Genomic DNA, 23,212 nt, shown 5'->3' on the forward strand with positions numbered 1-23,212 from the left:
AGCAACTAATGACACAATTTACAGCTCGCTGTTGCTACTGTTAGCATAATGCTAATGACATGTACATCGCATGCTTTCACCAAAATGGTCATGTTAAATGTACAAAAGGACAAAGATTATAAAAGTACAAAAGACACTTTTTTCAAGCAAAATCAATTCACCCAAGAAATGAGAGAACGGGCGAAGATACTTGCTGACGTCAGGATTTTGTTTCTGGTTCCTGCGCTGCTTTCGTACTTTGGGATAATGGTTGTTTGTTTTTCGCGCCACTCTGACTTGTAGCGCTGTCTATCAGCTCACTGACCATGCGGTGGACATTAAGGGTCAATTTAGACTCCATAAGAACAAGAAGAAAGTTTGTCACTCCGGGATCCTGCTGAACAAAATGACATCATTTTCTTCATCCGGCTCCATGTGGCTCCATGCGGCTCTGCCGTGTGCCGCGCATGCGTGTCCCAGCTCCATAATGACAATCAGTCACGTTTTAATCATGTTTAGCTTGTAGCCTCGCTACTGTACAGCCCCGCAGTTCATTTACATGTCAGAGGGCGGATTTACAGTATCTGATGCACCTGAACGCATCACTCAGCTCCTGCAGTTAAAACTGGACCAACATGGCGGCTCGGACACAAACTCTCTCTTTTATCACTGAGGCAGTTCAGAGAAATGTATTTCTGAAAGCATTTGAAGTGAGAAATAAGCCGTGCAGCTCAAAAGTTAAAATGCTGCTTCACAGATGTGTGCCTGCTGTGAGGGTGGCGTGGCCTGTGGTGAGGGGGCGTGGCCTACAAGTTCAACAGCTTCTTCTCTGAGTGTGAACTGGAGCTGGCTGATGTCCCAGCCGAACTTTTCTTCTTGTTCTTATGGGATCTTATGGAAGTATGCAGGGGCCTTAACAATCTGCACGAGAAGAGAGAGAAAGAGAAGTTTCTCTTTGGCTGGTGCCAGTTGCACGCGGTGTTTTCAGTTCGCCTCCGTCAGGTGCATGAGAAGCATCTCTGGTCAGTGTGGTGCAGGTCGGTGGTCCCAGAGGATCTGTTCTCCGTCCCGGTGGGACAGACTGTCATGATTCTCTATTAAAGCTCCCCGCAATCACAACTAATGCTCCTGGAATCTTGAGCTCTGCCTTCTTTTTAGTTTCATGATGAAATTGATTTTTCCACATCTACAAGCAGACCTGCGCTCGCCGCCAGGTCACTGCGGTTGCATGCTCCGATGCTCAAGCATGAAAACGATTCTGCTACCTTGTTAGCCTGTTGCTCGGGGCAGTTTCTGGCGCTGATGTGATGTGATTTCAATTCGTCCCGGGGAATTGGAACTGAGGAGTTACTGGGTGAGATTCAGAACCTCAGACTTCTGACTCGACCTCAGACGCTCAAACTCAAAAAAATTCACATCAGACTTTTTGTCTTTTGTCAATTCAACAGACTTTGACTTTGACTCTGTCAGGACTTTAAAAAAAGACAGAAAAGACTTTGACATTTGACTTGAGGCAAGAATGTAAAAGCTCTGCTGTGGGTGAACTGAACACGACTGCTCTGGTTTTATTCTCCTCGTGGATTCTTCAGACTGTGGAGTGATGACGTGCATGCTCTCACTGATGTTCTGCGTTTTGGACGAAGCCTTGAAATCCTGTTAGATTCCAAGAGTTTTGACAAAACAATGAAAAGTAACGCCTCAAAACTTTTTTAACACATCACTTGAACAATCAGGCAGAAGATAATTTAACTGTCTGTTCTTGTATAGCTGCGTCTGCAAGTCTATTTATTGAAATAACTTTAAAGCTTTATATTGATCTTTCATTGTAAATTATCCTGATACTTAGTCAGTGTTTACAGAAAAGTCTTCTTAAAATATATAAATGAGTGTCGGACTACAAATACATTGAATCAGATGATTGGAAAAAAATATATAGATATGCTCTTTAACGTTTTTTCAACAAATTGAACCTTTGAACTGGTTTAGAAATCCTCTGAACCAAGAGTCACCAACATCAGCAGGTCGCCCGCAGGCCTGTTCTAAAAATAGCACAAATCACAAGTGAGCTGCGTCTAAAATGTAATTTTATTTTGTTGCTATTCTTTTTTAATCACACTTGTATTGTAAAATGACAATATCTTAAAAATAAAGTAAATAAAAATATATGTGTAATACATGAAGTTTAGATCCCTGGTGCGCCTGGTGGAAGAACGACGCTGACGAAGGTCTTTCACTCCTTCACCTCATTGCCACAGACAGTGGTCCTTCACTCCTTCACCAGACAGTGGTCCTTCACTCCTTCACCAGACAGTGGTCCTTCATTCCTTCACCAGACAGTGGTCCTTCACTCCTTCACCTCACTGCCACAGACAGTGGTCCTTCACTCCTTCACCTCACTGCCACAGACAGTGGTCCTTCACTCCTTCACCAGACAGTGGTCCTTCACTCCTTCACCTCACTGCCACAGACAGTGGTCCTTCACTCCTTCACCAGACAGTGGTCCTTCATTCCTTCACCTCACTGCCACAGACAGTGGTCCTTCACGCCTTCACCTCACTGCCACAGACAGTGGTCTTTCACTCCTTCACCAGACAGTGGTCCTTCATTCTTTCACCTCACTGCCATAGACTGTGGTCCTTCACTCCTTCACCTCACTGCCATAGACTGTGGTCCTTAACTCCTTCACCTCACTGCCACAGACAGTGGTCCTTCACTCCTTCACCTCACTGCCACAGACAGCGGCAATTATTCACTTAATGTTAAATAATCAGGACCGACACTGAAACTGAACGACACTGAAGCCACACCGCTCACACTCATGGTCCTAAAAACCTTGAACCTCCACCTATATGTGCCGATTGAATAATATTGTGACGGCGGTGGCGGTGGCGGTGGCGGTGGCGGTAGACGGACGACTCGTAACACGGATCAATTCCGGGGGATCTGAAGTTTCTGGGTGAGAAAGGAGCCGCTGCCTCCTCTCCCCTCCTCACTAGTTCGAGTCCTGATCGGTGCATTGATTGGTTTAGATAAGTGTAGTTGTTGTAAAGGCGTGCTTTTGATTATTCATTTTATTTGAGACATTTTAGTATTGTTCTGTAGCATAGAGGTGAAAATCAATATCTGCAGTGTCTCTTCATGTTTATGTCTCGTGGCTGCAGAGTTTCTGCTCAGGGGGAAACGAGTGTTGAAGGTCACGACCCCTAGGGGAGTGAAGATTGGACGTTTTTTTCTAAGAAATGTTGTTTTCGTTGTTTATTCATAGAACAAAAATGTCCCATTGTCACTCGCCCAGGGGTTTTAATCTCAGCAAAAACAACGAAAATAACTCAAATGTTTTCATTGTTTTTGCTGAGATTAATAATAAAGTGTTGAATATTGATTATCATCTGTTTCCCACCTCATTAAATCATGGTTGATAATTATTGTGAGAAAATCATCAACACGATCAGGGTCTTCAGACAGATGAGAGTCATTAATGATAATATATAACTAAAGGCCAATGAGCAAATTTGAGGCGTGTGTGAAGCTGGTATGGCGTCGCTCTCAGGTTCTAAAAGGGTGGCGACCCCTGCTGTGAACCAACCGGCCGTCGTGTTAATGAAGCAGAACCTTTAGTCACTTTATAACAAACAGTTTTTACATTGAAAAACCTCAACCAAAACTTTCATGACAAAATGTTTGCTTGGTGGATGATTACACACACACACACACACACACACACACACACAGACACACACACACACACACCATGTTTCCTTGTTTGAGTCCCGTAGAACGGCAACAGGGAACAGATTTAAAGTTTTTCAGGAGGAAACATCTTCGGCATTCCACGAAAGATATCGCTCACACGCACACGCGCACACATAAGCCAGAGCAGATGAGTGTAAACACACGACGGAGCTAAAAAAAAAACACAGCGTCCTTGTTCAAACATGGAGTTTGTGACACACGTGCGCACACACACTAAAGTGCTTCCGGGGTTTTTTTCTGCCTGAGATGGGATTTAGCGACGCCGCGGTTGACACTCTTTCACGCCAGTCACAAACAATGGCAACGATGGCGAGAAGTCGTCGGCAGAGGAAACAACAGTCCTGCATGCACTGAACGGTTTGATTCGTCTCCAAGTTCCGCTGCTGATTGGTTGATGTCATGAAGCTGATGGTGAGGGGATTATTTCCTCCTGGCTGAATGATCCAGTCTGTCCTGTTCAATGTCTTGATGCTGGAAACCATCAGAATGATTTGATTATTGCTCTGGTCTCCAGACTTTGTGCCTCTGGTCGGCTGTGGTTCCGTCTCCAGTCCCAGATTGGTCGAACACCGGAGTGAAGCCAAACGTCAGCAGATCGCGCCACCAAGCTCTAAATTCAATCCGTGGGCAGCTTTCCTCCAGCATCTCGCACGTGGCTGTCAAACTATTCAAAAACGACCCCTCCAGAGGCTCCATTAGCAAAGTCCCCCCCAAAAAAACACCGGTTTGTTGTAGAATGTGTCTCTTTATGGTTTTCTTTGACTTCTTCTGGAGGTTTGTCGAGCTTGGATTAGGAGCCGCTGCATCGAAGCATCAACAAGGACCCAAACACACCACATGTGATTCGTGATGGGAACAGAAACGATGTGACCACTGGCCGAGGAAACAAAGCGGTGGTTTACTTGACGGCGGAAAAAGAGGAGTGAAGGACAGAAAAGGCAGCAAGAACATCAGAATCAGTTTGATCCTCTGAACGCTCTCGTCCTCTGTGGCTATAAGCTGTCGTTTATGAAAAAGATTCTCTCCTGCGTATGTTCTAAATTATGCATCGCGTGTGTGTGTGTGTGTGTGTGTGTGTGTGTGTGTGTGAGTGTGTGTGTGTGTGTGTGTGTGTGTGTGTGTGTGTGTGTGTGTGTGTGTGTGTGTGTGTGTGTGTGTGTGTGTGTGTGTGTGTGTGTGTGTGTGTGTGTGTGTGCATGGCTGTAATCCCTCGGATGGTTTACTCGGCCAGTGGTGTGGCATGAAAGACACGAGGCTTTAACCCCAAAACATATGCTGCCCCCATCTCTTTCTCTCTCTCTCTCTCTCTCTCTCTCTCTCTCTATGACCTGTCTCTCTCTCTCTCTCTCTCTCTCTCTATGACCTCTCTCTCTCTCTCTCTCTATGACCTGTCTGTCTGTCTGTCTGTCTCTCTCTCTCTCTCTCTCTCTCTCTGACCTGTCTCTCTCTCTCTCTCGCTCTCTCTCTCTGACCTTTCTCTCTCTCTCTCTCTCTCTCTCTCTCTCTATCTCTCTCTCTATCTCTATCTCTATCTCTTTTTCCTCTCAGCAGAGCTTTAAGGAGTCTGATGCCACCAATCTCAGTAATGGATTAATTTGCTATGAAAGGATGTGTGTCCTTTTATTTCTATTTTGCTGCATGTGTGTGTGTGTGTGTGTGTGTGTGTGTGTGTGTGTGTGTGTGTGTGTGTGTGTGTGTGTGTGTGTGTGTGTGTGTGTGTGTGTGTGTGTGTGTGCGTGTGTGTGTGTGTGTGTGTGTGTGTGTGTGTGTGTGTGTGTGTGTGTGTGTGTGTGTGTGTGTGTGTGTGTGTGTGTGTGTGTGTGTGTGTGTGTGTGCAAGCATAAACCTCCATCTGGGATCTGCTATTGGGAGAGATGAGCTGGGAGTGTGTGTGTGTGCGTGCTTGTAGGTGAGGTCACTTCCTTTGTCTCTGGCCTCAAATGCTCTTTAAGTGTGTGAAAAATACTTTTTTGTTTTTAAAGATCCTCCCCACCCTCAAAGACACCCCCCCCCCACCCCCCACCCCCACACACACACATACACACACACACACACACACACACACACACACACACACACACACACACACACACACACACACACACACACACACACACAGTACACTTGGGTTTTGAAAGCCGGTGTTGATTAAAGGCTGTTTGTGATTCTCGCCCGTTGATGGACGACGGATTGGGTTTGTTGTTTGTAACAGAAACTATAATCAGAGAAAAGAAGGTTCGGTGTCGATTGGACCGTTTTCTCCTCCTGGAACCAAAACTAGCTGCAGTGATTCAGATGATTGTAGCTGATAAAAGTTTATTCTGGATCTCTTCTGGATGTATTCTGATTACACCCATGAACTGAACTGATCAATGACTTTCTCCAGAAAACGTCTTCGTTCAGACGAACTACCGAAAAAATTGTCACTCAGAAAGACCAGACACCAAAACCTGGTGGCTCTTCTGAGGATCCAGCGCCTGGGTGACCGAAGCAAAAGTTATGGAAGAAGCTCAGACACGTGAACGAACTGACATTCTCCTGAGTGAGATTCACATCTGGCTGGTCTGACAAATATCTCGATGTGTATTTACTACCGGAGCTGCTTGATCAGCCCGACTGTCGATTCCTCCTCATAGAATTAAGAGTGAAATCTCCTCTGAGGATGTTCTCTAATCCAGTGGTGAGGACAGCGAGCCGCCCGGGGATCGTTCCTCCTCCACCAGCAGTGACAAAGCAGCTTTGATCGGTCAAACAACCAATCGAGGGACAAAACACATGACATGAACCTTTACTGGAGGACACCCAGTGAATCCCAGTAATGAGCCCAAATGCGTCTTTCAGTCCACGAGAGATCAGAACGTAACGTCTCGGTTGCGGCAAACGTCTGGATTCTCGCTGACAACCGGAAACACTTTGGAGAAAACCTTCTGGAAATGCTCTGCTCTCCTCACGTTGTTTTCTGGGACTCTGTGATGACAGAGTTGATGAAGGTCTTGTGGATGTGATGATCCGACAGTTCGTTGACTCCGATCGGCCTGAAGACATCGTCTGGCCTTTTCCCATTCCCGTCTTTTCATTGGTCCAGCCGTCAGATGAACATGCGTACAAATGATGTTGATCTACGAAGTTCACATTTTTCCACTGACTTTTGCACAAGTGTCTCAAAAGGTTTGTCAATAACTTTGTATTTCCGGTTCATGAGTCACTTCTGATGGTTCTTGGTACGTGCCCCCCATCAAGCATCCAGAAATGACAAAAACTGAACTTTTGTTCTGGTTCTTCTCAATTCTTCAAAACTCAACCTGAGGAACCCTTCATTCGGGCCTCGGTGAGGAAGACCTGCCACATCTTCAATTCCAAACCGAACAAACTCTTCATTGGCCCCAAACCAGCATGAAGAAAAGAAGTACATGAAATGTCCCTGTGGCTCCGCCGACACACAAACATCAAAACATTGGATTGGATTGGACTCAACACAGAATCATCAAAACTGTTTTTTTTTTGTTTTTCTTTTCTGAAAATCGGTTCCTGAATATCTAGAATCCTCTTTCTGCCCGGGAAGCTTTCGTTTCTACTTTATCAGCAGCGTCGTTCAAGTTCACCAGTGAAACCACGGCGCTGAAGCAACGCCAGGGTAAAGAATCGGTTTAAAAAAGATCGAAGAGCGATGGAATTGTGAAAGAGAGAGACTGATCGTTGGGAAATCAGGCGACAGGCTCCTCTTTCCCGGCGAAGGTCTAATTTCCTCGGCTAATGAACACGTTCAGCCGGTTTAAGTGTAAAACGGGTCGACGGAATAATTGAATATGTAGTTAACGGCATCCTTATTTACAACAATACACCCCTCTTTTCCCTCGTGTGTGTGTGTGTGTGTGTGTGTGTGTGTGTGTGTGTGTGTGTGTGTGTGTGTGTGTGTGTGTGTGTGTGTCACAGCTAACCGAGCACAGAGCGGAGCAGCCAGCAGCTCTCAGACAGGAGACGCCTTAGGGAAAGCACTCGCTTCGGTAAGTACAGCACACACACACACACACACACACACACACACACACACACACACACACACACACACACAGATTTGATCGTCCTTTCCGTCTGCCCTTTAATTTCAGATCCTTTGGAAATGCGTATGTCCTGTTCTTTTGTGACCTTTGACCCTGGGTGTTCCTTTGTGTTTTGTTTTTTCAGATCTATTCTCCAGATCACACAAACAACAGCTTCTCGTCCAACCCGTCCACCCCGGTGGGCTCCCCGCCCTCCCTCACAGGTAACAGAGCGGTCGAAACCTGCCTCTGCCGTCCTCAGGGGGAAAAAGCAGAGCCGACGTGACGTTAAGAGTTCAGAGTTCACAGGGACAAGGAGCTGAACTGAAGGACTCGCAGTTTGACCTTTGAACTCTTTGGACGTGACGTTGGCGCGTCAAAGTGACCTGCGATTTGATCTGACCTGAAATGGCTTGACGTGGTTTACTTTCTCCAAAGTGACTTGTTCTGCCGTCTCAGGACTTCGACTGCTTTCTGTCCCGTGAAGTTTTTATTCAAGACTTTAGACTTTCCAATGACTTGATATTCCGATGACTTGACACTGGACTGAAGAGTTGATGTTCCCTTTCAATGACTTTTGACTGACTGGAGCCTTTGATGACTCGACACTCTTTCACGTTTGTTCTTGTGAAAATGTGGGACGTTTGGCTGGAGCGTCTCTTTCTCTTGGATGGACTGGAACTCGGACCCCAATGACTTGAAACCTGAAACTTGTTCCAACGTCTCTGATCCCACCTGGATTTAAAAGCTTGCTCTTGGTCACTTAAATGACGTCTCGGAGTTTTAACTTTTACGAGATCAGATCAACCGGAGCCCAGATGATTTTGATTTGCTGTGAATATCCACAAGTAAGAACGTGTTTCCGGAGACTCACAACTTGACTCGGCCTTTTTTAAAATGACCAGACTTGAATTTCGTTATTCAGCGTGAACATTTACAGCTTCACTCAAACTCTATTGAGGTAAATCTGTTTGAAACGACCTCCGACTGGACGTTCATCCCCTGTAGATTTAAAGAAATATTTTCAACTTCTTTGTCTTTCGACTTCTTTGGAGCTTTTCCTTAATGACGGGATATTATTCTCCGTTGTCTGCAGCTCCGGGGGGAAGAAATCCTCGCCGTTCAATCTAAGACAAATCATTTTCCAACAAATGTGAAAGGAATTGTTGTTTTTATTGAAAGTGTTTAACAATGCCCCCAAAACAGGTGAATAATTGCAGTCTGGGCGCTCGGCTCCGACCCCCCCCCCCCCCCCCCCCCCCCCCCCAGACTCCTCCTCCTCCTCCCTGCTAATGCTGTAAACTCCAGCCGCTCCTTAACGTGAAAAATGACTTTTCCTAATAATAGTTGTGTCGAATTTGTCTCTAATTGTCGCTGCTACACACACCGTTTGATATTTCTGCGCCGCGCCTCGTGACTGATAGCTTTAATTACGAGCACCACTTCGGCAAATCGCTCACAAACCTACGGGCCCCCTCCCCTCTTCCTCCTCCTCCTCCTTCTCCTCCTCCTCATCATCATTATAGCTGCCTAGGATATTGCCTGCTAAACCATAATTGGTGTTTATCATTGTGTCAGAGTTACTCCACTTTTTACAAATTAGAAATGAAGCCTATTAGAGCAAACTACATGCAAATTGATATCTGCGGCTAATTCTATGAGGGTGTTTTACAGCATCGGACTCGGAATAATTTGCCCTGCCGTTTAATACATATATTTGTATTTGCACATGAATGTACCCAGGTGATTATTCATTAATTAGCATATGGAAATGAGCATGTAATATGAATAAAGGAGAGGAGAGAGAAAATGGGAAGACAATGGAAAAGAGAAACATGTGCTAATGAGACGAGATCAGAGTTACAAGGAAGAGATCAGCGGAGAGGGGGGGGGGGTGAGAGAGGGAGAAAGATAGAAGGGGGAGAGAAGGAGAGAGAGGGAGAGGAGAGGGGGGCAGGAGAGAGGAAGAGAGAGATAAAGAGAAAGGAGAGGGGGAGGAGAGAGGAAGGGAGGGAGAAAGAGAGGAAGGGAGAGATAAAGAGAAAGCAGAGAAAGAGGGAGGGAGAGAGGAAGGGAGAGATAAAGAGAAAGCAGAGAAAGAGGGAGGGAGAGATAAAGAGAAAGCAGAGAGAGAGGGAGGGAGGGAGGTAGGGAGGGAGGGGGAGGAGAGGAGGAATGTGGATGTGACCTGCCTCGACAGGTTGCAGTTCACAGACGTCGTCATCGACTCTCAGCTCCTGTTACTTTCTGGGATTTTCAGTCTGGAACGTTGAAGACGGCATGTGAAGCGACTTCACTGTTTTGAAGCGACGCACCGACACCGACAACACCGTCGCCTGTCGGGTCCAATACGACACGAAGAACTCGTAAATAAAATCCCCCATAAAACCTGACAAGTATCACGTGACTTCCACTGTCAGCAGAGATTCTTTAAAATTAATAACAGCTAAAGTAAGACAGACTGTAAATTATGTTCTGACACTATATCAAGAGAAGATAGTTCATACAACACCGGCAACTTTATCACCAGCAACTTAATCGCCAGAGACATTTGGACCAGCAGCTTTAGCCCAGTGTCACTCAGTAGTTTAACTGCTCAGTACGTAACTCATAGACGTGCTACATGCTACATGCTAAAGAGTTTCAGACTCACACACTAGCGATGCTACATGCTAAAGAGTTTCAGACTCACACACTAGCGATGCTACATGCTAAAGAGTTTCAGACTCACACACTAGCGATGCTACATGCTAAAGAGTTTCAGACTCACACACCACCGATGCTACATGCTAAAGAGTTTCAGACTCACACACTAGCGATGCTACATGCTAAAGCGTTTCAGACTCACACACTAGCGATGCTACATGCTAAAGAGTTTCAGACTCACACACCACCGATGCTACATGCTAAAGAGTTTCAGACTCACACACTAGTGATGCTACATGCTAAAGAGTTTCAGACTCACACACCACCGATGCTACATGCTAAAGAGTTTCAGACTCAAACACCACCGATGCTACATGCTAAAGAGTGTCAGACTCACACACTAGCGATGCTTTGTGCTAAAGAGTTTCAGACTCAAACACTAGCGATGCTACATGCTAAAGAGTTTCAGACTCAAACACTAGCGATGCTACGTGCTAAACATGATTAAAGTGTTACTGATACTCATTAACAAACTGGCGGAGGTGACGTAGCGTCGAGGTTCAGGGTAACATGTGGCTGTCGCACATCATTTGCGTATGAAGTATGAATCAGGCTCAATGGCATTTAATAAGTACTGGTATCGGTACTCTGTCAGCGTATAGCTAAAGATTCGTACTCGTACGCGACCCTTAGAATAAAAGTGGCATCGATTCTTTTCCAGTTTATTCTTACAGATTCCAGGGAAATAAACAATAAAGTCTTAATATGCAGCCTGACGGTTGTGATGATTTTTGTGTGAGGCTAAGTGCTTCCGAAGTTTAAATTAATCTTAATTTTAGCATCTGATACAACCTCGATCAGCTGATGCTCTTGGTTGTTATCAAGTTTGCATCTTATTCCTCAACCAACTGTTGATTTCTTTTAAAGGGGACATATCATGCTAAATCCACTTTTTTAGCCCTTAAATGCATTTTGTTGTATATTTAGAGTGTTTAGAAGTACAGAAAAGTTCAAAGTAGTCTCTTCAGGTGCTCCGTTGATATCTTTATATTCTGTTTTGGTCATATTTTGCGATCGGTTTCGATTTTTCTATTCTCTATTACGTTTTTTGAACAATGACGTCACACTATTCTCAGCGGAACTGCCAAATTAGGACATCGACATTTCGAGCAATCCGCCATTTTTGTTGCTCGCTGCGATTTTGTAGTCCAACCGAAGTTACGAGAGGATAAGTCGAAATGTTCGGTTGTTGGATGTAGTAACCCACAACCTTCGTTACACCGTCTCCCAGCATCAGAACCTTTTCGAAGTGCCTGGTTGAGTTTTATTTTTCACAGAAATGTACCCACATCTGTGGGTAAGGTCATTTTTGTGTGCGCGAATCACTTTAAGGACGACTGCTTCAGCAACCTCCGCCAGTATAAAGAAGGATTTGCCGAAAGACTTCGTCTGATTGAGCGGTCAGTTCCTTCTATCTATGGAGACGACGAACAGAGCACTTCGGTAAGCTGTATATAACGCTAAAAAGTGTGATGATAAGACGTCCCTGTCATTGTTTTGTTAGCATTAGCAGTTGCACCGTCTTCATATGTTAGCGCTGTGTGCTCGTTTTAGATTATAATGTAACTTCTGTGTTAAATAGTCGTTGTAATACAGGCAGTATTGTAGTAGTGGGCATGGATGGAGAAGTTAGTGTAAATATAGTAACACACCATTGCGTTACATCCATATGAAGACGTTGTTCTGTAGGTGCATCATCGTCATTTTCATCTCGCTCCGCCGGGTCCGACTCTGGCTCCAACATGTATGGCTGGATGGACAAATCTTCCGTTGTTGACATTTTGTAAATAATGTGTGAATATAAAGTTTCTGCGCCGCTAGATAATTGTATCTGTTCTATCAAACTACAAAGATGGCCGAACAGGGTGACGTTGAACCGAGTGTCACCTCTGCAACCTGGAGAGGAGGCGGGGTATGAAGTGTCTCATTTGCATTTGAAGAGACCGCCCCAAAACGAGTTGCTCTCAGAAGCACATCAGAAAAGGGGTAGAAAAGGGGCCTGTGGAGCTATAATAATGAGGAATTCAGACCCAAGCATTGCAGTTTCGCGTTGTATAGACCACAACTGTATGATTTATATGTAAAAAGGAAGGATTTAAAAGCATGATATGTCTCCTTTAATGTAAAAACTAATGAAGTTGCTGTTTCCAGACCTTATTCCACATGATAGTTTTATATCGAAGCACTGGAGCTAACGGAAGGAAAACATAATCATGTTCAAAATCATATGAATCTGGTGGAGGGTAATTAGAAAATCTGAATAAAAGTAGTTAGCAAGATTATGTGTTTAAACCTAAATCTGTTTCATCTATTTTTACTGGCGTGAGCGTTTACAGGTGTTATTGAAAGGTAAAATCTAACAAACGCTGTTGCCCATGTTGACAAAAGGCTTTAATGTAAATAAAGAAACTTTGGAAAGAGTGAAAACACGACTATTGCGGCAATCTGTGAGCTTCATGTGCAGTTTTTATCTGCTTCCACCACGAGAGCACACTGCTGCACACGGTCGTCAACGGTTTACACGCAGTATAAAGTATAATATACAGTATAAAGTCTATCGTACGCAAACCGTTCCACTCACAACAGTAAAGCAACAAGTTTGTGAAGCCTCGTCTGTGACTTTGAATCAAATGAAATCACCCAAATATATTTCTGAGAATGTAAAACTGTGAAATACCAGGAACTAAAACAAACTGCTGGTTTAGCATGTTAGCATGGAGCTGCTGCTTCAGCCGCTCGGCCCGCTGCTATTCATCGTCGCCCCTCTTGTTCCTCCTCTGAAGCCTGTTGAAAGCCGCCACCGACGGCGCCGCCTCCTCTCTGAAGATCATATTCATGTAAATTCACATGAGTCGCCGTCTCTCCGCGGCGCACCAGCTAATAAGACCCGTCGATTCACAACGACACAAAGCGTGTTTATCCTGCTGAGAGCTCATGCTAATCAACCACTTCTACCTTTTCAAAGACAAAACAGCCAACATTAGCACCTGTGCCGCGAGATACGAGTCCATTTGTGTTTTTGTCCGCTCTTCCTCGTCCGAGCGCCACGAGTGGCCGCGATGAGAGTCTCCTCGTGTGTCAAAGACGTTTTGTCAGGCGTTTGGCGCCGCGCACCGAACGGCGTCTTTCTTCAGTGAATGAAAGCAGAGCAGCTTCTGGCTCTGATCCACACAGAAACATGGCTCTGCAAGGTCACGTCCCAGCATGCACTGCTTCCTCCACAGAGCGCGTGCACACAAAGCCATGTCAGAATCAGCAGAACAAAAGAAGAAAACCTTGTGTTTTTATCACCTCCTCATATCTGAATCCTCTGACGAAGTTCATCCTGCTCTGACCTTTTCTCTCTCCTCCTGACGTTCTCTCCTCCTGACGATCTCTCCTCCTGACGATCTCTCTCTCCTGACAATTTCTCCTCCTGACGATCTGTCTCCTCCTGACGATCTCTCTGCTCCTGACGATCTCTCTCCTGACGATCTCTCTCCTGACGATCTCTCTCCTGACAATTTCTCCTCCCGACGATCTCTCCTCCTGAGGATCTCTCCTCCTGACGTGATCTCTCCACCTGATGATCTCTCTCCTGACAATTTCTCCTCCCCTTGATCTCGCCACCTGACGATCTCTCCTTCTGACGATCTTTCTGCTCCTGACGATCTTTTTTGATGATCTTTCTCCTCCTGTCCTCTGCCAGCTCCCAGTTCAGCCGTCTGGTCGAGGAATGGCGGGCAGGGACCGTCATCGCCGAACTACGAGGCTCCGCTTCACTCTCTGGTAGGTACGCAGACTGCTGGTTAGTTCAGTTTGATGATTTCACACCTCGAAATACACCAGAGTCGGTTCTCGATGACGTCCTGCACGTCAGAATTAAAGTTAGGGTCAAGGTTTAAGTTCAGTTAGGAATTAACTCACTAAAATGAGCCTCAAAATCTGCATGGGAATATTCTAAAGAGAAAATTAAACACGGTCTTGCGTCACTTCATATCTCTTAATGTTTACGATGTTTATGCCACTTGTGCATATTGTTTTTGAAATATTCAAAGAAATTCCTTTAAAGATGAACAGTTTTGTTTTTCATTTTTCAGCAATTTATCTCTGAAATGGAAAAAATTACTTCCAACACTAAATCGTTAAGAATCCACAACTTTCATCTTGAACTAAGTTAATTTTCTGAATTCAGAAGGGAGGAGCAGTATTTGGAGGTCCTCATGAATCACCGGACATTTTGGACGGAGCAGCTTTGTGCTCTGACCTATATTTGCTCTAACGCTAACAAGGTGCTGGCGGAACGCTGATCGTCTCTCTCGTCTCTCTGCAGCAAAGTCGTATCGAGGACCGTCTGGAGCGTTTGGACGACGCCATCCACGTGCTGCGGAGCCACGCGGTGGGACCGTCGACGAGTATGAGCGGCGGCCACGGCGAAATGCACAACCTCATCGGGGCGGCGCACACGCACAACGGCGCCATGGGGGCTCTGGGTAGCGGGTACGGAACGGGACTGCTATCGTCCAACAGACACTCCCTCATGGTAGGAAGCCTGCCTTTCTTCTCTTGCTCTGCTGATGCTTCTCAAAACGTTGGCCGGGCCTCCACTGGGGGGCAGCAGAGAGCTGGGGGAGGGGAGGCCCAACTAGAAAAGTTTGTCAGGATCTGGGGGATTGGGGTAAAAGAAAGTGTTGTGATAAAACAGTTGCTTATTTCATTAAACCACTCACTTTTCTGAGAGGATTCGTTGGTGACATGAGGTGACGATGAGGCTCATCCTCCCACATGACAACAACTTCTGTCTTTATAGATTTTAGTGGAAATGTTTGATAAATCGAGATTGATGATCAAGATTTGATTTCAGGTTTCAGAGGTCATGAAGCCACATTCTTTAGCTTATGGATGTGTTATATATTAGTGGAACTAATAGTAGTGGAACTAAGAGGACAGAAAAGGATTCCTGAGCTCATCTGATTTGTCTTTAGACAGTTTTCACTCTTGCAGAGCGGCTCTCTGGTCCACAGGAAGGTTTTCGCTCGTGTCCGCCTCACTCTGCTCCCACACTGGAACTTAACATGGGACCAAAAGACGTTACAGAGGCGGGGACGTTCCTGTGAAGTATATTCTGCAGTATAACGTCCACAACACTGAGGTGTACTGAGCTAAATACGACTAGAATCAAAACAGCAGCAGGAGTTCCTCCTTCATGCACATCGGTCATGAGAAACTGAGGATAAAGTCGGTCGCGGCCTGCGGGGTTAGTTTAAAGCTTCTGAGTATGTAAGCGTAGTAACACGAGCGGAGTCGGCCCACTTGTTTCAGTGACTTCCATAAATTCGCTGCACCAACTCGTACCAGAGTTTGCTTCAACTGCAAATAACGTAACAAGAGTGTGACGGCTCGTTGATGCTCTTCATCAATGACAGATTCCCACTGAGCCTCTTGTTTGTGCTTCAGTTTTGTCTCCTGAAAGCTCGCGGATATGGACCAATCATTGCAGCACCAGCAGTAGCCATGGGGGCAGTGTTGAGGTTTGAATGCCTCGGACTGTTTCATTCTCAATATTCGCGTATAGAGTAACGTATTATCGTCACCATCCAAGTTATCGTTGACTTTTATCTTCTCTCTGAAAAACAACTCCACTCTTCTTCTTGGTATTTGGCCTGGATGCTGATTCAGAGCAACGCCCTCTAGTGGATTTATTGCTAATTGCTCCGTCCACTGCATTTGACCCTTCAATGTTTCAGGGCCCGTAATTAAATGGTAAAAGGACTGCTACTGCGCATGGTCGCCACGTTGGTAGTAACTGCACATGCTCAGCAGAGCCAATCAGAACAAAGTTTCCTCCGTGGTGTCATGACTCCCAATCCATATTCTCCTGGCACTTTATTTTGACAGTCACCGTAAGAGTCCAACTTGGTAGATTTATTTTGACAGTCAAAGTAGTAACATTCGAACTTGGTGGCCTGTCCACTAGAATGTCCGTGGTCTCCCATTGTTTATGTTTAGAGCTCGTTGTTCTCTGCGGGATGTGTGTGTCGTTTCAGTACTAAAACAAACAACAGCACCCACTAGTGGCCCAACATGAAAACCACATTGTTTTCTTGCCATTGTCTTGTAACCATGAAACTTTTCTGAAACAAAAAACATTTCCTTTTCACTTGAAACGCCGCCGTGTAGTCGGAGCCAACTGTTTGAGCTTTTGGTAGAGAATTTAAAAACAAAACATTTCATCGGTTTGAAACTTCACCAAGAGGAAAACGGAGCAGAAGATTTACAGAAAAAGCACCCCTGACCTATCTTTTAAAAATTAACATTTTTAAAAGATAAAAACATTAACAGCTGCTGATATAAACTGGCCGGATCATCCGCGTTCCCTGTCTCCACTAAACAAAGAAACAACTAAATGAACTTCTTTTTTTCTGCGCGGCTGACTTTAACCAGATTTGTAAATTGGACAATCAGTTGGAAAATGCGACAGCACGAATACGGACTGAACTGTGAACCTCCCGCAGCTGAAAAAGCGCGGGGAGAGGAGAAACGTGAAGTGAGACCGCCGTAATGTTTTCCATATTTAAGACTTTAGGCTTTTTTTTTTTGTCAACTTGAAACAATAAACACAAAGAAGCAAGCAGCTGTGTGACATAAGGAGATGTAGGAGGCAGAGCGTTATGAAATAGAGCATGCAGAATAAACACATCCAGATGCCTTGAACATGTTCAGTCAGGCTCAGGCTGTTTACCTTCTGAAAGCCTGGACTGTGTCCGAAACGGGCTGTTTTCTACCTGCGCTCTGCGGGAGTCACGTTCTGAGTGTTTCCATCCACCTGTTTCTCGGCCACAGCGTTTCACTTCTGCTTAAAAGGGGATGTGTTGAAAAGAGGCAAATCAAGCGTCGTGTTGAATGCAATGGAAATACACTGAGAGGTGACGCAGAAGATTTTCAAGTGTTTTTAGTGTAAGAAATGAACGTCCCGGCACTTTGGCCTTCATTGAAGAGTCGACGGTGAAAATACGAGCAGAAAACCTATGGCGATGGAAGTTTTGACGTGAGCTGCCTTTGGGCGACAACGTGGTGAGACGGTGTGTCCCTCAGTACAGGCAACACAACACAAGGCTGATTATCACAATAGATCGTCGTCATTTATGAAATCACAAAGGAAACTGCCTCCGTGATCATATTTCCATGCCATCAACAAGAAGCACACATGCGATCCTCCTCTTGACGTATGTGAAGAAGACCTCCACAGCGATGCAACACGTTTAGCCTCCTTTAGCAGCCTTAGCTTAGCATCGATCTCCAGTGAGACAGAGCTCCACCCGTGACGCTTCCGCTGTGGCCTCATTGAGTCCGACAGGAAACAGGAAATGACAGCACCACCCGATCACGTAACAGACTCATTAAAAATATGTTTGTGGCAGAGAGGTGGAGGAGGCGCACCTGACCTGCATCAGCTGCCACTTGTCTCTCTGCTCCATAAAGGAGGAGCGGTCCGGATGCACACACACACACACACACACACACACAGTAGACAGAGCCTGAGACAACGTTTACACGTACCCGGGTTTTTACAAAACTGTGATATTTCTCTGCGTTTATTGCGTTTACACATAAACGCAGGTAGGAGCCGCCACAAACGAGGATTCCTGAAAACTCAGGCCACAGCGTTTAGAAAAACTCTGTAAAGAGGGGGAGACAGAGATTTACCGCACAATTCATCACAATTAGTATTTTCCAGGACTCTGACGCCCCGTCCACACGAGCCAAAACGATATTCTTTCTCCCCGAGGTTCTCAGAAAAAGTTCCGTCCACACGTCACTATGAACACGGTTCAACACGAGGCTTAATGGCATGTAGTGCATATGCCAGACCTTTGGGGGGCGCTGTGACTAAGCAATTACACCAAAAACACAGAAGAAGACACGGAGCTCTAAGATATTTAGAAGTAGACTCCTGCTAAAAGCCTTCTAGTTATATAGGTCTATGCTCCTGCTCCTCCTCCAGATATCGTCAAAAAAATTATTATGGCTTCATGCTGCTCGTTACACTGCCCCCTACAGGTCTGACTGCTCATAGCAGCTCTCAACCAGGTGTATATACCGGTCCGTGTAAATTAAGGGTTTTTTTTGTAAACGTAGAGGGGGAAACTTGACTGGTGTCAACATGTCCTGAAAGAGACAGCAGTGTGTGTGTTTGAAGTGTGTGTTTGAAGTGTGTGTTTTGCTTCTGCATTAGCAGTACAGTATGGTGAGGGTGGCGAGCACGTCGCCACCCAACTCAACTTACCACATTACCTTACTCACTAACAACGTCACGTTTATTTTCATTCTTAGAATGACCTGGGAACAGTAGCGATACTGTTTTTAATGCACACTGTTCTAGTGAAGTATCTAGTAAAGTCATTTCGTGATTTTCCGGTACAGTGAGGTCTGTCTTTGTTTGGTAGTTTCCTGCAAACGTCCAACTTCTAACCGTCGTTAATCAATCCCCCCCTGTTCTGACACGAGACACGACACATGAGCTGCAACTCATGACGAGATTCTTCACCTGAACAAAGTCGAAACAGATCCTGTGACACGGTTTGTGCTCGTCTGTCCAGTCGCCAGGGTTCTTTCTGCTCCCTGCTCCGCCGTTATCAGCATCTTCAGCCAGAGTGTTGACCCTCCCAGCGATGTGATTCGCTATGGTTTAAGAGACATGAGGACGATGTGGCTTTGATGAAGGCTGTGTTTTTCTCACTACCGTGGTCCAGGACGGTTTTTAGTCCGTCCGTCTCTGGTCTTTGTTATTTACTTTGAAGTGTTGTTGTCTAAATGAAGAGCACCTGTGTGTGTTTGTGTCGGTGTTTTCTCAGTCTTTGTTGGGTCCCGGCTACATTCTGGGTGTGATCCGCACCGACCAGCGTTCACATCGAGCTTTGGAGCGCAACTGAACGAAGCACACGAGTCACTTCTGTAGGATCAAGGCATCGCGGAGGAAATCCTGGGACCCCACGAACATGCCCGTGTGTGTACGTGAACTCTGGTTTTCCTCACCTCGGGGCCCCAACACCACAACAAAGCACCGCTGGGCACCAAAACTGTCGACACAAAACACTTTCTTTCGGGGTTTAATGTAGTTTCCCGACGTAGTTGCGGGGTTCGGGCGTGGTCGTGACGCTTTCCGTTGGGGTGAAAGTCTTAGGAATTCATGGTTTCTACAAATTGGTTCCAGTCTAATGTAGAAAAATATACATGTGTGAAAACTCATCAACCTTGTGGGGGTCTGACTCACCCTCCTTCGTCGGATAAAAGCACATTTTAGCTGTTTTCAGGAGTAAATGTAGACGTAAAGGCTTTAACATTTTAGTCTCGTAAGGATTAAGGAAGTGTCACATGAAAAACTACATGAACGGCAGGTCACTTAATTAGTGACCTATAGGATGACAAATCATGCATTTTCTTCAGCTCTGACATTGTTGGTCACCAGCAGCAACCTTTTTTGATTTGAAGAGTTTTATTTCAGTCAGAATCTCCCTCCGAGACATTTTGAAGTCGTGATTAATCAGGAAGTTTGTCGTAAACGTATCACTTGGTCACCTTGTCGCGCAAAAGGTTGACGACCTTTGAGTCATCCGATTGAAGCGCCACCTCGTGTTGACAATTAGAAGTCCAGTTTCTTTTCTGAACCAGGGGTTGTTTTTTTTTTAGAACCTTTTGCAAGAGGGATAAAATTCAACATCAGGTCTGTCTGCATGTCTGTGCGCATGTTTAACTCAGTATGGACGAAACCAAAGAGCCGAGTTCCACTCTGGGTTCTACGACGTCGTCTGGACCGAAACACGCAACGGATATTTTCGGGTTAACATGTGCTTTTCAGATCTGAGGGTGTGTGCTGGGCTACGGTTATCGTAGGGGGGGTGCGAGGAAGGCATTTTATCAATGAGTGGGCCTCACAAGTAATTCCTTGCAAATGTGTTTATGTATGAGTGTGTGTTCTGAGAGATTGTGCATGTGTGTGAGTGTGTACTCGCTGGCTGACTCCCACAGAGATTATCTCCTTCTCACGCATGTCTGTCCAGCTGTCTCTCTCTCTCTCTCTCTCTCTCTTTCTCTCGCTCTCTCTCCCCACCGTACACGTGGCCTCTGTCTTCCTGCTTCTTTTCTCCGGCTCTAATCAAATGAAGCCTCCGCTCATCGAGCATTTGAAGAGGAACACCACGACGATCTCTCACCCAATCCAATTCTTCATTCAACAACCTTGTGCCCCCTTCTTTTTATTTTATTTTTTTTAGCTGATTTGATTGGAAAGATCGTGGTTCTGCTTCATGTTGTTTGCTGGACTCAATTATATACTGAAATATAACCCTAATGTCTTGGCATCATGAGGAAATGCTATAACTGGATTCTGTGTTGGCAAACAGTCACGTGTCAGAAGTTTTCCTCTTCTTGGATGCTTTCCTGGTTTCTTGCTTTTCAAAACTGTAATCCTGGTCATTATAATTGGACCTACCTTCCAAGAATTCCATAAAACATCATCTGTGTTTTCGAAAGGATGACAGTTAATTGAAAAAAATGATATGGTCAAATAGGTTGGGACAGTCCAGACTTGATGCTCACTGTGATTTTGGTCTTCATGATGTAACTCCAGCAGGAATACTGATTAACCGTTGACTTGACCTTAAAGTCTCTACACATTGATCACGGTCCTCCTCACTTGTTATTATTATTGATGGGTTATTACTTAACACACTAAGTCATCTGGAAAACTTGAGGAGCTTCATGCAACATAATGTGGGCGCCTGAAGCACTCCGTTTGAATGTAATCCCACATTGTTTTAGATTTTTGGCCAGTTGCACATACCACCCAGGACCACTAGGTGGCAGTGTATCTATTAACGATAACCACCACCTGGGTGTAGCTTTAGCCCTCAATTGACCTGGAAATATGTCATAAAATATTGCAGGTATTTTGGTCCCCGTAATGTCAGCAGAGCACGTCACTTCTGTGTTTTGGGCCCCGGAAGACCGAAAAACTCTCTGTGTTGTCAGCGATTGACGGAAAGTGACGCAGTATTTCATTTTAATAGTACTGGGCACCTTTGCAGTGGATCAAAAAAGCTGGACATTTTTTTTTCAACTGATTTATGAGTGAGTATCTCATAATCACCTGGCAGGATGGAGTGATTATGAGAAAAGGTTAAGGTAGTTAGCAATCATGGCTATTGGAGAAGTCCCCTGATTGAATGTTGAGCCCTCTGTAGGTTCATGAAGAGCAGCGCCAGTGTACAGTCATCTGGAAAATGTCACATTTTGCCGATTCCTAAAAGAAACCGCACAAGTAATGTCACAGTGACGCACAGATTAAAGACCTAATTTATTCCTTTAGCATGGCCTCTGGTCTCTTTCTTTCTTTCTTTCTTTCTTTCTTTCTCTTTCTTTCTTTCATTCTCCTTTTCTTTTCTTCCCCTCCTCTCTCCTTCTGCAGCTCTGCTGATTTTCACTTCTTTATTTTCCATTTAGCCATTTGCAGATGTTTAGGCTCTCTCTCTCTCTCTCTCTCTCTCTCTCTCTCTCTCTCTCTCTCGCACACACACACACACACACACACACACACACACACACACACACACACACACACACACACACACACACTGATTTCACCACATATTTACCCGATTACATATTTTCTGTCACTTCTGTTTCGATTTTCCAATCTAGTCTGAACCCAACTTCTCTTTCGCTTTCTCACACACACACACACACACACACACACACACACACACACACACACACACACACACACACACACACACACACACAGCTGTATGTAGTTTGGCAGTGTTCGTCAGAGACGCCTGCAGGGTGAGGTCAGAACTCGGGGAAAACAGGTGGCAGACTGATGTGGGACGCACACGCGCGCACACACACACACACACACACACACACACACACACACACACACACACACGGCAGTATGTAAATACTGAGGAGGATCCAGAGGTTTTTAACAAGGTGCTCCAAAGTGCCAGCGGCCTCCTGAGAACAGACGAAGCTTTAGCATTAGCATTAGCATTAGCCTCGGCGCCAGCCTTAGCATTTAGACGAACTCAATGACGTGACTCTCCGCTAAACTGTGATTGAAAACAACGGGAGATTCGCTGTGAAGGTCTGTTTCCTGTTGGGCTGTCCGGATCTGATGATGTGCTGGAGTCACGCTCGCTGTTTTTACTGTTTCACTGCCCGTTTGAAGGGCGACTCTGAAAGGAGGCGAAAGGTTAGGAGGGAGGAGCCGCCCGTCCCCGTCCCACTTCCATTAACAGTGTTACAGTCAGTGACAGAGGGAGGAGCCCCCCCCCCCCCCCCACCCCCACCCCTCCACACACCTCCATTAACAGTGTTACAGTCAGTGAAATGGACCATAATCTGCAGTAAAACACACTAATGCTTCTTGATGCGACATTTCATGCCGTCCCTTTAAGCGGATGTGACTCCGTCCCGGTGAAACAGACCTAAGCAGTGTTGAAAATAATCCGCCAAGACTGAGCTGCAGTGGAAAACGACCATATAGGTCCTGGTTAAAGCGCTGTACGTCCATATTTAATCACCTGACAGGGACAGTTAGCTGGAAATCAGCCAGTTCATGTCGTCACGCAGAAGTTGTTAGACTGTGCAACCTGGAGATCAAAACAAACATGTTAAGTAGAAGTTTATTATATTATATTATACTATATTATATTACATTACATTATATTTTGAAGTAATTCAGAGATGTA

The 23,212-nt window shown here is 45.3% G+C and overlaps 1 protein-coding gene across 2 annotated transcripts in view; it reads left to right on the plus strand.

Annotated features, from left to right (window-relative positions):
- Window positions 1-23,212, plus strand: part of tcf4 (transcription factor 4) — a 262,646-nt gene that overhangs the window by 216,690 nt on the left and 22,744 nt on the right. For both annotated transcript variants that reach the window (XM_080476604.1, XM_080476603.1), the window contains 4 exons: window positions 7,666-7,736; window positions 7,918-7,996; window positions 14,167-14,246; window positions 14,791-15,000. In XM_080476604.1, the coding sequence (XP_080332730.1) occupies window positions 7,666-7,736; window positions 7,918-7,996; window positions 14,167-14,246; window positions 14,791-15,000 (440 nt within the window). The remainder of the gene's footprint in view (window positions 1-7,665; window positions 7,737-7,917; window positions 7,997-14,166; window positions 14,247-14,790; window positions 15,001-23,212) is intronic.

Source organism: Lipophrys pholis, assembly GCF_963383615.2.
Source record: "Lipophrys pholis genome assembly, chromosome: 12".
NCBI classification, from domain to species: Eukaryota; Metazoa; Chordata; class Actinopteri; order Blenniiformes; family Blenniidae; genus Lipophrys; species Lipophrys pholis.